Source organism: Gavialis gangeticus, unplaced genomic scaffold, assembly GCF_001723915.1.
Source record: "Gavialis gangeticus isolate Ggan-Ray unplaced genomic scaffold, GavGan_comp1, whole genome shotgun sequence".
Lineage (NCBI taxonomy): Eukaryota > Metazoa > Chordata > Crocodylia > Gavialidae > Gavialis > Gavialis gangeticus.
Window position 1 is genome coordinate 12070338 of NW_017729016.1, and position 11508 is coordinate 12081845.

Here is an 11508-nt window from a genome sequence, read left to right on the forward strand (position 1 = left end):
CTTGACAAAATGGAAACTTGATAGGCTAGAGGTGGGGGGACGCAGGGGAGAAAAAGGGGATAGATACAAAGGAGGACCACTTTAAATCAACCCCTGAATACTTTAAAAAATCTCTGATAGCTGCCAGGGTCCTTCCTCGACAAAACACATGGCCACCACCATTACTGCTACAATGGGAAAGTGCTCTTCATCTCCTCTTCACCTTTAAATTCTGCACAGTCCCAATGCTGCATGGATTTTATCTCATGCTGCTTCCCATGTAGCTTGTTGCTACTGCATTGGCATCATGGTTCACGCCTGCTGATGCTACGTTGCTCATCACTACAGTGACTTTTGTGTCTGGTGTAGACACGCCCACGTTCTACAAGGTGTCATCAAAGAAGTATAACGGTCCACTTGCCCAGTCAAGTTATGATAGACAGTTCTGAAAAATTAAATTCTGGGGGCAGGGCCTGCCTTTTATTCTATGTTTGCACAATACGACGTTGTTCGCTGTATATGACTTCTACGTTCTTCTGTAAAGCAAATGATATTGAAGGCCTCTAGCTATCTTACACAGTTTGTGCAGCATCAGCTCAAGTTTCCCCTGGACTTCCTGCCAGTGTCTCTTGTACTTGACCTGTGGGGACAAAAGGCAGTTCAGGCTCCATATCTATTGTGTTTGGACCTTCTGTGCTGTGACTGCCAAAGGGTATCTGGTGTGTTTAGATTTGTTAGTTTTGGGGAACTGGATGTTTGTCCACTGGCAAATTGACCAAAGTCCCTGGCAGATGTTATTTCTACCGAGCAACAGTTTTTAGCACTCGATGGAAACTCGCACCATAATTTATTGTGCAAGTAACCATTTAATTGCACAATAGGTGTAACGTGTCAGGGGCTTTGTGAAACACATTTGTTTATCCTGAACCATCAAAAAAACAGCTTTTGATAACAGATTTTGTCAGGATGGGTTCAGTCAAAACAATATCCATGTGAATAGACTACAGCTAACACCTATATTTATTGTTTTATTCAGCTAGAATATGCTGTGTTGAGACGCATCTCAGAACTGAGAAGAATCTACAGTTTTTACAGCAGTTTAGGCTGTGATCAGTCACTTGACAACACCTTCCTGATGACTAAGCTCCAGTTCTGGAGACTTCTAAAGGACTGTCAGTTTCATCATTGCAATATAACCCTTGCTGATATGGATAGGATACTGAAAGGTTTGTATTCCTATTTATTGTTGATTAATCAAAGCTTCTAATCCTTTGACTAGAGGACAGGGAGTCTGATAGGTGAATTCTACACAGCTCTCAGATTGGCTTGTTCAGGGGCACTTTGCTTACTTACGTCAGTTTCCCCAGTAGGCATGATAAGATTTCCTTAAGTGCTTTGATATTTTCAGGTGAAAATAAACCCAAAATAACATGTATACATGCGTGCGTACTCTCTCTCTCTCTCTCTCTTATTAAAGCAGTATCAGCTTCTGTGTCAGGGAAAGAGCTCTAAGAACTGCTCCTGGAAAGACAGGAAAAAGCAGGCAGGTCCAGCCGCAGGATCAGACCTTGCTGAAGGCTAGAAGAGCATTAATAAGTTTTTTCCTTTCTAATGATCCTGGTGATTCCCTGTTGGCTGGCTTATTTGGCAGTAATGCCACTTCTGCTGTATTTCTTCTCAGGATGCTGTATCAATATGGCAGATCATAGGATGCTGGGAGAGGGCCATAGGGTTATATGATGTAATTTTAGCATTTGTAGATCAAAGTGATTCAGTTAGTGATGACAGTAAGGATTCTTGCCTTCATTTTTTCCCTTCTGTTTCAGGAGATAATGTACCACCTGAGGAGTTGCATTCTCCATATGAGACATTGCTGCTGAGAACATTTTTGTCTTACCTTATTCATCTAGCATTTCATATCTATCACAAAGAGCATGAGTAAGTTGCTTTTTTTTATATTGTTTGAGTTTCAGTAGTCAGCTATTATGTAATTACTAGAGGGTAGCCTTTCTCAGGATCAGCATGATCACTGATTTTACTTCTTTGACCCCTCTTCTTTTTCTGACTCCTCTTCCTTTTCTGTCCTTTCACTTTCTTCTTTTTCTTTCTCTTTTTTATGGTTATGTCCTATTCACAGTCTCCTGCTGAGTAGATTGATTCTGAATTTTGCAGGAAATAATCCCCTTCTGATTTCTACTAGTATTGACTTGTTTACAGAGTGTCCTTGGCAAGCATGTTTGTTTCAAATTAATATTGACCGGTGGTGTTTGGGCTTGCAATACAGAGTTCTACAAATACTCTAAAGTTTCTTACTCTCAAGGCTTGTGGAGTGCAGATTTTGGTAAAGCAATAGTAGGATAAAGCCTAAACAACAGCATCAGTATGGGGGGTGCTTTTGGCTAATTGGTAATGCTTTTTAATGCGTAATTGTATAAAAACTTACATTTATTTCCTTATACAAAATATGTTCAGGGGAAAGGAGATCTGTGAAAATTTGTATTTTAATAGCTTTTAGAAGTTCTGTATGCCTGTAGACCAGTAAAGAAAAGCAAGCAGTAATGAACAATGTATCACTTTTAACAGTACAATTAAATCTGGCAGTTCAAGCAGTAATGAGTGTGGATTCCAATAAAGTGTTAAGGATGTGCTCAGAATTAGAAATTCTGATTGTAAAGCCTTTACCCTTTGTATACTATTTATCCCTGTAACTTCAATCTACAGGGTTTATCACATTAAACCTTTCAATGTGTATCAGTACCACCAAAAAAACCAGTGACCCCAATGAAGAAAAATCTGAAGTTCCTAGCTTGTTGATGTTTTCGCAAAGGGAGTGGAGGGAGTTCAGTCTGGGGTTTTTTTTAGCCCCTCCTGGAGGGTGGGGATGGGTGTATTGGGGATCCCTTCCAAGGTGGGAGGGCTCCAATTCATGCACCCCATCTATCAGCACTGACCGGAGAGCCCCAAGAATGAGCTACTTCTGCTGCCTTTCCTCCCTCCCTTTCTGAAAATAATGGGCACTGGCAGAGAGGCCTGGCCATTGCTATATGAACCTGGCTGCAGGCTCCCAGCCCTCAGCTAGGTTCCCCTCCCTCCTGGAACCAACACTGAACTTCTGTTTGGTCTGGGGTAACGTTATAACTCAGAACGCTTTGCAAAAATTCTTTTGAGTTACAGCTGGGAGCTGCACTTATTTTGCATTGCTATATTTTACATACAATTTAAGTTTCCTTAAAACCTTAGGCGACATTATCTAGAGCCACTTTCAAACCTGCACTCTAGTCCAAACCCTCTGACCATCCCCTTAGCTCACTCCTCAGAAGTTTTTTTGGAGAATCAGAACTGACACTGAACTTCCCTGTAGCACTACTCTTCCCCTCACCGTGTGTTCATTCAAGTGCTGCAGAGCCTAGTATAAGAAGTCTATTGGTATGTGACTTCTGGCCCGTCTGTACCCTACTTCTTGTCTTGACTGCCTATGATCAGAGCTTAGCACAGGAGAGACTAGTAATAGGCAGACTGAATCCTAGCATGGCATCTGCTGTGTTTGCTGTTCAGTTGTGCTAGTATAGGTAATATAGACAGAAATGGGTGGCTCATGTAGTTCAGGCTAGTTAAGAGTAATCCTCAGGGTTGACCTTAAAAAATAGCATAGACATTTCCTTGGACACCTAGGTATTTTTTGAAAATCCCACCCAGTACCTGTATAATACATATAAAAGATAACTAATACTTTGTTCTTGAGATTAATAAACATAGTTTGTCCTCTCAGAGCTACACAGTGGGATAGCATAACATAACTTTTACTGGATAAACATCCTATCAGGCAATTTTTGCTAGTACTTTTTTGTAGAGATTGACAGTGTAATATAATACTTCGTTTTAATTTTAGCGATAAAGGACCATATCTGTTCAAGTGTTTCTCAAAGATGATGTCCAAGAACATTATTCCACATGCCTGTCATGTACAAGGTAAGTACCACTTTTCTTTGTTATATAGAATTCATTACCATTAGTGTAGTAACTACATAAAAACTACATTTTAACTTCGGCAAGCAAGGTTCTTAGAGCAGATGTTGGTTTAATAAAAGATATCACATCTACTTTAAGAACCTTGTCTGCCTATGTCCTTATACCAGGGGTGGGCAAAATGTGGCCCATGGGCCCACCAGGCCATTCTATCTGGCTCGCGGGGCCCCTAAAAAAATTTAGAAAATTAATATTTAACTGCCCCTGGCTGCCTGTCATGTGGCCCTCAATGGCTTGCCAAAACTCAGTAAGCAGCCCTCTGGCTGAAATAATTCCCCTCCCCTGCCTTAGACCAACACAGCTACAACCAAACCTACCAACATTTTAACTTCTGTCATCTTCCATTTCCCTTCTACAGGCATTTTATTTCACAAACAGCAACACACTGCCTCTGCCATAAATTACATTGATAAATGCTGGGAGATATACGGAGCCTTTTGCAGACCAAGCATTAGACCTCCTCATGAACCCACAATGAAGATGAGACACTTCCTCTGGATGTTGAAAGTAAACACATTTTACATGCTTTAATTTGTGTTTTTAAGTGTTCACTTATTTATCCTGCTTGCAATAGCTGTTTTAAATGGTTTCTCCTAAGGGCTTGATCCTGCAGATACTTTAGTGAATGAATTTACTTGTGGTCCTAAGATGTCCCATTGATTTCAAAGGGATGACTTCTTTTGAGTAAGTTTCTTACATACTTAACTTTTTGCAGGATCAAACTCCAAAATCCCTGTTTCTGTTTCTGGATACTTTAGGTTAATTTCAAGTATATTTTAAAATTTAATATAATGATTTTTACTAGCAATTTTTGTTTGGCTGTTAAATTATTTCGACATTTTAATCCTTGTGTTTAAACTGTAACATTTGTTGTGGTCAAGATTCATAAATCCAGAATTTAAAAAATATTTTATTGAACGTTATTTTTATAAAGTGTTTGAATGTTAAGTTTGATTAAACCGCTCTGGAATTTACGGCTGTAACAGGGAGCCAGCAGATTCTTGTTACTTTAAGAGAAAACCACAGCAGGGTAAGCTGGCTAACTGCTAAGGAAAAGGCAGACTTGTAACCGGCTGCCAGCAATAAGGAGAAGGGGGAAGACATCTAGGCTGCTTAGTAGCCAGAGCTGCAAACGACAGTTAAGCAGCAGCAAAGCAAAGGAGTTGATTCATTAGGCCCAGAATGTAAACCCCTGTGTGGCTGCAGAGTCACCTGACCAAAAAGGGGCAGGGCTTGAGGAATATAAGCCCACAGCCTGAGCCAGGGCAGCAGTTGGATGCTGTAGGAGAAAGAGCTCCCAAGTAGGAATGCTACAGGGGAGTGCCCGTCTGATGCCACCGCTGCTCTTGAGAACTGCTAGAAAGGCACTGATACTTTAAAGGGGAATATGACCCTGTGTAAAAGAGAGGTTTGGTTTGGTTAAAAGCGAGCTGAGATTTATGTTCAGGCCCAGTATGTGTAGGGGGGAGTTTGTGTTATACCTGGAGGGCTTAATCTTTTGGTATAATTTAAGCCAGCAGTTTGGGTTGGAACTGTCAGGGGTGGAGGAGATCCCAGCAGTGGCTGAGTCTTGTGGCAGCTTTTAGCTCTGCCAGGCTGGTGGTGGCTGAAAGGACCAAAACCTGAGGGAGAGAGACAGAATCAGCCTGAGGCCAAGAAGGTTAAGGCCACAGCCCAAAGGGGGGCACAGGCTGGGGCCAGGGGCTCACAGTCCAAAAAGGGGAAGAGACAAGAGCCTGAGAGGGTGAGACAGGAGGCTGGAGCCTAGAAGCCAGGTCCAGCATGGTGGGCCTGGGCTAAAGGGTACAGCTAAGAAAAAGGGCGATGGCCAGAAAAGCTGAGGCCCTAGCAAGGGTGTAGAGGCCTAAGGAGGCCTGATATGGGACTTGGGCGAAGTGCCTGTTGAAATGATTAATGGGTTACACTTGTGAGGCCTGGGCATAGCTGTAGGGGAGGTCAGAGGGCACAAATAGCCTTAAGGTAACAGGTGCTCTAGGGCATGAATGAGCCAGGAGGGCTCACTTAACATTCAAGGTACAGGATTTGGGACCCAGATCTGAGAGAGAGCAGCTGGGCAAGAGATGTACAGGGGCTCTATCTTGGGTCTGGGGACAGCCTCCCTTATTACCAATTACATCAAGGCATGGCAGGCAGGGAAAAAGGGGTGAGTACCCAGGGAGCCAGAGCACAGCAGGAACTGCATGGCCACTAGGGGTCATCATGGCCCCCCCTGGGACTCAGTCCTTGTTACAGGGGCTTATTGAAAGCACATTGAATTCCTTTAGAAGGAGCTCCTTTTATATCAAGAGTTCTTGGATCAGCTTCTGTTGATTTTTTAAAATCATAGCCAGCTTACCTCTCGAGACACGCGCTGCTTGCTGGTAGGTTTCCTCTGCTTTCCTGTGGGAAATGCATTCAAATAAACCCCACTTTGTTGGCTTAGTACAGGGATGTCAAGCATATGGCCCTTGGGCTGGATCCAGCCCATGGAGCCTCACAATCTGGCCCCTGGTGCTTCCCCTGAGTCTGATTAGATCCAACCAAGGCATGTTGCATACCTGTGGTGCAGTGCTGGTCCACAGGTTGGGTCTAGCCCACAGACCTTGTCCCCTTGTAAGTTATTGGTTGATGGGGAACATAGCTAATCCATAAATATTCCTAACATCTCTGTTTCTCATACTATGCGAGTATAAGTGTAGCCCTGAAGTCGATGGCGAAATTCCCAGTGAGGAATTGGGGACCAATTCACCTTGTATATATTATGGATTACCTTGTGAGGGGCCAAGTTTTCCTTCCCCTGAAATCTACTGAAATTTTGACACTGATTTCAAAAGGAAGCCAGAACAGGCCTGTGTTATAAATATCTTGGGTCCTAATAATATGTTTTATGTACAGGATTTAAATATTCTAAGCAAACAATTAACTTCTCCAAAAGTTGTGGAAATACTGGCAAAAGAAAATCCTTTTGTACGTGACAAAGATGACACCAACTTGGAGCATGAGGTATGAAAGGAAAGAAATATTCATTAATTCTTATTTCAGCTGATGAAAAGGCAATTGCTACAGAAACCTTTAGTGTTATTTTTAGAAGCTGCCAGCAAACAGTAGATCTTTGTTTTTTCTTCATCATATAGTTCTTTGAGCTTATATACTTCTTATTGTTCCATGGTGTGCTTATTATTGTCGCCTTCTGACTTCCAGGGTCCATTCTCTAAATCCTAGGATTGTTCAGCAAGTATTGAGAATATTCTTTTAAAGTACAACATACAGTGATATTCACCCAGGACAGTGGAAGACCCTTTGCAACCATTAATTTCTAAGGGGGGAACTGCAAAGTAGGGAGGAGGTCTCAGCAGTTCAGGACATATTTATTGGAGGCTTTAGGACAGCTGTGGGCCCCCAGATCTGCATGGGTACAGGTCCCAGAATGCATGAAGAGGGGACATGAAATGAAGGAGCCTATTTCCCAGCCCATAGGCTAAAGTACAGAAGGACTTTCTTACATCCTTACAGCCAGCCTCTGATTCCATTCTATCAGTCCCCACAAAAATTTCCCTCAGGCTTTGTCCAGGAGGCTAAATTTTACGCCTAAAAATTAATTTTCACGTAGTAGAAATCTCTTATAAATAATGTAACTGAGCTTGTCTTTTAATATTTGTATTTGATAGCATGGCTGAAACAAGTGCATTTATTATCCAAGTAAAGAGAAGAATCCATTACCTGGCCATTGCTATGATGTAGCAGCATTGTATGCAATGATTCATGGTCAGCCAAAACCTATGCGAGCCAAATGACAATACTAGTTATCTTGCAGCCCGTTAGGGAGAGGGAGATTCTTGAGCTTTGATATCAGGAGTAGTGAAAACTTAGCCAGGCAGATAATGCATTATAGTATTTTCATTTAGTTTATATAATGTGAAATATTGTATAACCTGCTAATCTGAAAACAGGATTTAGTCATTTTGATCAGCTAGACTTTGACCATGTTCAGAGATTAAATATTTTCTTTGTTTGTTTCACTCTAGTTGGTTTTTCTTGAATTCCTTGAAGCTCTCCTGGATTGTGCACTGTTATATGTTACCAGTGATATGATTAAACAGCAAGTAGAACATGTCACTCAGAAAAGAAGCAGTTCTAGGAGTGAGGATTATTCAGGAGTCAAGTATATAGCTCAGCACCCAGAATGCCTCTCGCGTCGGGTAAGGTTGATGCACGATGAAGTAAGCTATGTTATAACTGCTGTTATTACTATACCCACAGATTTCTGTAATTTCTGTAATTGTTCTAGTTCCATAGAAGCAGATTTAGATGTCTACTTTTCATGGTTTCATGGAAAAATGTGCAAGTGTTTGTGTGGGAAGACGACAAGTGGATGGACATTTTTGATGGAGTGGAGGAAGTGATGTGACAACAGATGAGTGCCTTGCTTAGAGTAGTCCTTTGGGTAGATGTGATATCTTTTATTAGACCAACTAAATACTTGGAAAAATTTGTTCTTTGCAAGCTTTCAGGCACAAACACCCTTCTTCAGGGATAGGGAGAGTCTGTTGGTGTTTGTGTGCTCTCTTAGGTAGAATAGAAGCCAATATGCAAAAACAGTCTGTGAAAATGCAAATACATGGCAGTGAGGATCTGAAGGAATGGGAGGCAATAGGTGAGAGACAGGGAGGGGCAGGAGGAATATAGAACTGGTGATAGAATGTAGCTGGTAAAATGCAGACAGGTTACCTGGGGTTATCAGATGGCAGGCAGGTTATAATGTGCTGTAAAGCCAATGTCTATATTTAGTCCATGATTTTTTGTATCCAGTAGATTTATGAAGTGAAGTTTGTAGGTTCATCTACAAAAGGTGTTTTGTAAATTCCTTTTGAGGATTAGAACTGAGAGATTGGAGAGACAGTGGTTATCTTGTGAGAAGTGTGCACCTACAGGTAACTGGGTGTTTTTGTCTTTGATAGATTTTTGGTGTGCATTAATTCTGGTACAGTTATTGTTTGGTTTCTACATATTTTCCATCAGGGCATTTAGTGCACTGGATGAGATTGTATTATATTTCTGGAGGTGCCGGTGTAGGGTCCAGGAATGGTGATGGTTCTGTGGTGGGGTGCAGTTATTGTAGGAGTGGTAGAAATGTGTTGGGCAGGTTTTACATTTCTTGTTCTGGCATGGTCTGGATCCATCTGGTGTGCTTTGGGTCATAGGAAGTTTGCTTCTGGTGATGAGGTTGATGAGATTGGGTGCTTGTTTAAAGGCTAGAATGGATGGTTCTGTTAAGATCTCTTTGAGAACTGAGGCGCCTTCTAGTATGGGTTGCAGTTGTTTGAGGATTTTCCATATAGGTTCCCAGGAAGAATGGTATGTCGCCAATGAAATGTAATTTGTGGGGATTTTCTTTTTGTACTGCAGCAGTTCTTCACATGGTATCTTGGTGGCCTTTTCAAAAGTATGATCTCTCTCTGGAGGAGTGTGCTTGTTGGATGAAAGCCCTTTTGAGATTTGTGAGGTTTGTGAGTGGGTATTCTCAGTGCAGATTCAGTGGTATCGGAAGGCTTGGCTATATATTACAGCTTTTGTGGTGTGTTTAGGGCAGGAGTGGGCAAAATATGGCCCGTGGGCTGGATCTTGCCCACTAGGCCATTCTATCTGGCCCGTGGGGCCCCTAAAGAATTTAGAAAGTTAATATCTATCTGTCCTTGGTTCCTGTCAAAAATGACAGGAGCCTGGGGCAGTAGGACCTAGGCGAAGCCCCGGCAGGCTCCTGCAACAGCAGGGCCTGCCCAGCCCTGCCCCCCCCCAGCCAGAAGCCCCAGCAGGGGCTTCTGGCCTGGGACCGTGTGGCTCCTCTGGTATGGGAACCTCAGGTAAGAAGGGCAAGGGGGTGGGAAGGGCAAGGGACGAGCTGGTGCTGAGCACAGAGAAAAGCGGCCCCTTCACTGCCCGGTGGCTGGTGCTCCCTGCTGCAGCTGCTCGCAGCCTGTGCAGGGCTGTCCTGAGCAGTGTTTGCTGCTGCTGTCCACCTGGAGCTCATGCCGCAGTAGGCTGCAGTGAGTCTGCCACCACTGCCCCTGTGCTGCCCAGCGTGGGAGCTCCAGGTGGGCAGCAGCAGCAAACACTGCCTGGTGTGGCAAGGGCGGGGGGGCTACAGCTGCTCCTGCTGCAGTGCAGCCCTGATGGGCAAGCCCAGAGCCAGTGTGGGGCCCAGGCTGGCAGCGCGGGCAGGTTACAAGCTGGTGCTGAGCACGGGGAAAAGCAGCCCCACCCCATGGTTGGCACCCCACACTGCAGCCGCTCGCAGCCCGCCTGGGGCTGCCTGTGCCTGCTCAGGACAGCCCTGCGCAGGCTGCAGCAGGGAGCGCCGGCCACATTGTGCAGGAGGGGCTGCGTTTCCCTGCACTCAGCTCCAGGTGCGGGGCTACCCATGCGGCCCTCGACAGCTTGCCAAAGCTGGGTAAGCAGCCCTCTGCCCAAAATAATTTCCCGCCCCTGGTTTAGGGTGATTGCTGGTTCTGTGTAGCTATGTCTATTGGGCCATGGGTTTCTTGTATGTGCTGGCTTGTATTTTGCCATTCTGGATATTGTTCATAGTGTCTAAAAAGGAAATGTTGCTGGAGTATTCAAGAGACAGTCTGATGGAGGGGTGATGGTTATTGAATTTGTGATGGAAATCAATCAGAGACTTCAGGTGTTTGGTCTAAATGATGACGATGTCATCTAGATATCTTTAGGTATGGCATGGGTTTGATGGTGCAGTTCTTGAGGAATTTTTCCAGGTGGGCCATTAAAAGGTTGGCTTACTGGAGGAGCATTTTGGTGCCCACAGCTGTGCCCATGGCCTGGAGGAATTGTTGGTTATTGAAAGTGAAGTTGTTGTATGTGAGTATGAAGTATGTAAGTTCAGTAATATCTTTTAGGTCTGTATTCTTTGAGGTGTAATCTTGTGCTTGTAGATGTGCAAGGCAGGCTTGGAAGTCATCCTGGTGTGGGATTTCGGTATATAAGCTGGTAACATTCATGGTGGCTAGGAGGGTATTGCTGGGAAAGTGATCTATGTTTTTTAAGTTTTTGTAGAAAGTCTGTTGTGTCTTGGATAAAACTCACTCTTTGGGTGATGAGGTTTTAGGATGGATTTGATGAAAGCTGATATTTCCTCAGTTAGGGTTCCATGGTAGGATATTATAGGTCTGCCTGGGTTTTCTTGTTTATGGGTTTTAGGGAGTGTGTAAAAAGTCCCAGAGTTAGTTAGTGGCGGGGGATCCCAGTTCTGTAGTTTTTCTTGTAGTTCAGATGGACACGATGGTGGTTTTGAGTTTAAGGTGAAAAGGGGAGTTGGCTCTTCCCCCATTTTTCATAGTAGGTGGTATCAGAGTTGTCTCTTGGCTGCTTTTATAGTTTCATAGTTAAGGATAACTATAGCTCCTCCCATAGGCAACTGGTAAGGGGTGCGTGGAGGTGCACATGCCCCCTGATGGCTGACACCAACGCTGTTGGCAGGGCTGGTGCCCC

The 11508-nt window shown here is 43.7% G+C and overlaps 1 protein-coding gene across 2 annotated transcripts in view; it reads left to right on the top strand.

The window, feature by feature from the left end:
- Positions 1–11508, top strand: part of LOC109294490 (radial spoke head 10 homolog B2-like) — a 57076-nt gene that overhangs the window by 18144 nt on the left and 27424 nt on the right. For both annotated transcript variants that reach the window (XM_019512879.1, XM_019512878.1), the window contains exons 11-16: positions 1016–1205; positions 1806–1917; positions 3869–3948; positions 4364–4512; positions 6901–7008; positions 8031–8204. In XM_019512879.1, the coding sequence (XP_019368424.1) occupies positions 1016–1205; positions 1806–1917; positions 3869–3948; positions 4364–4512; positions 6901–7008; positions 8031–8204 (813 nt within the window). The remainder of the gene's footprint in view (positions 1–1015; positions 1206–1805; positions 1918–3868; positions 3949–4363; positions 4513–6900; positions 7009–8030; positions 8205–11508) is intronic.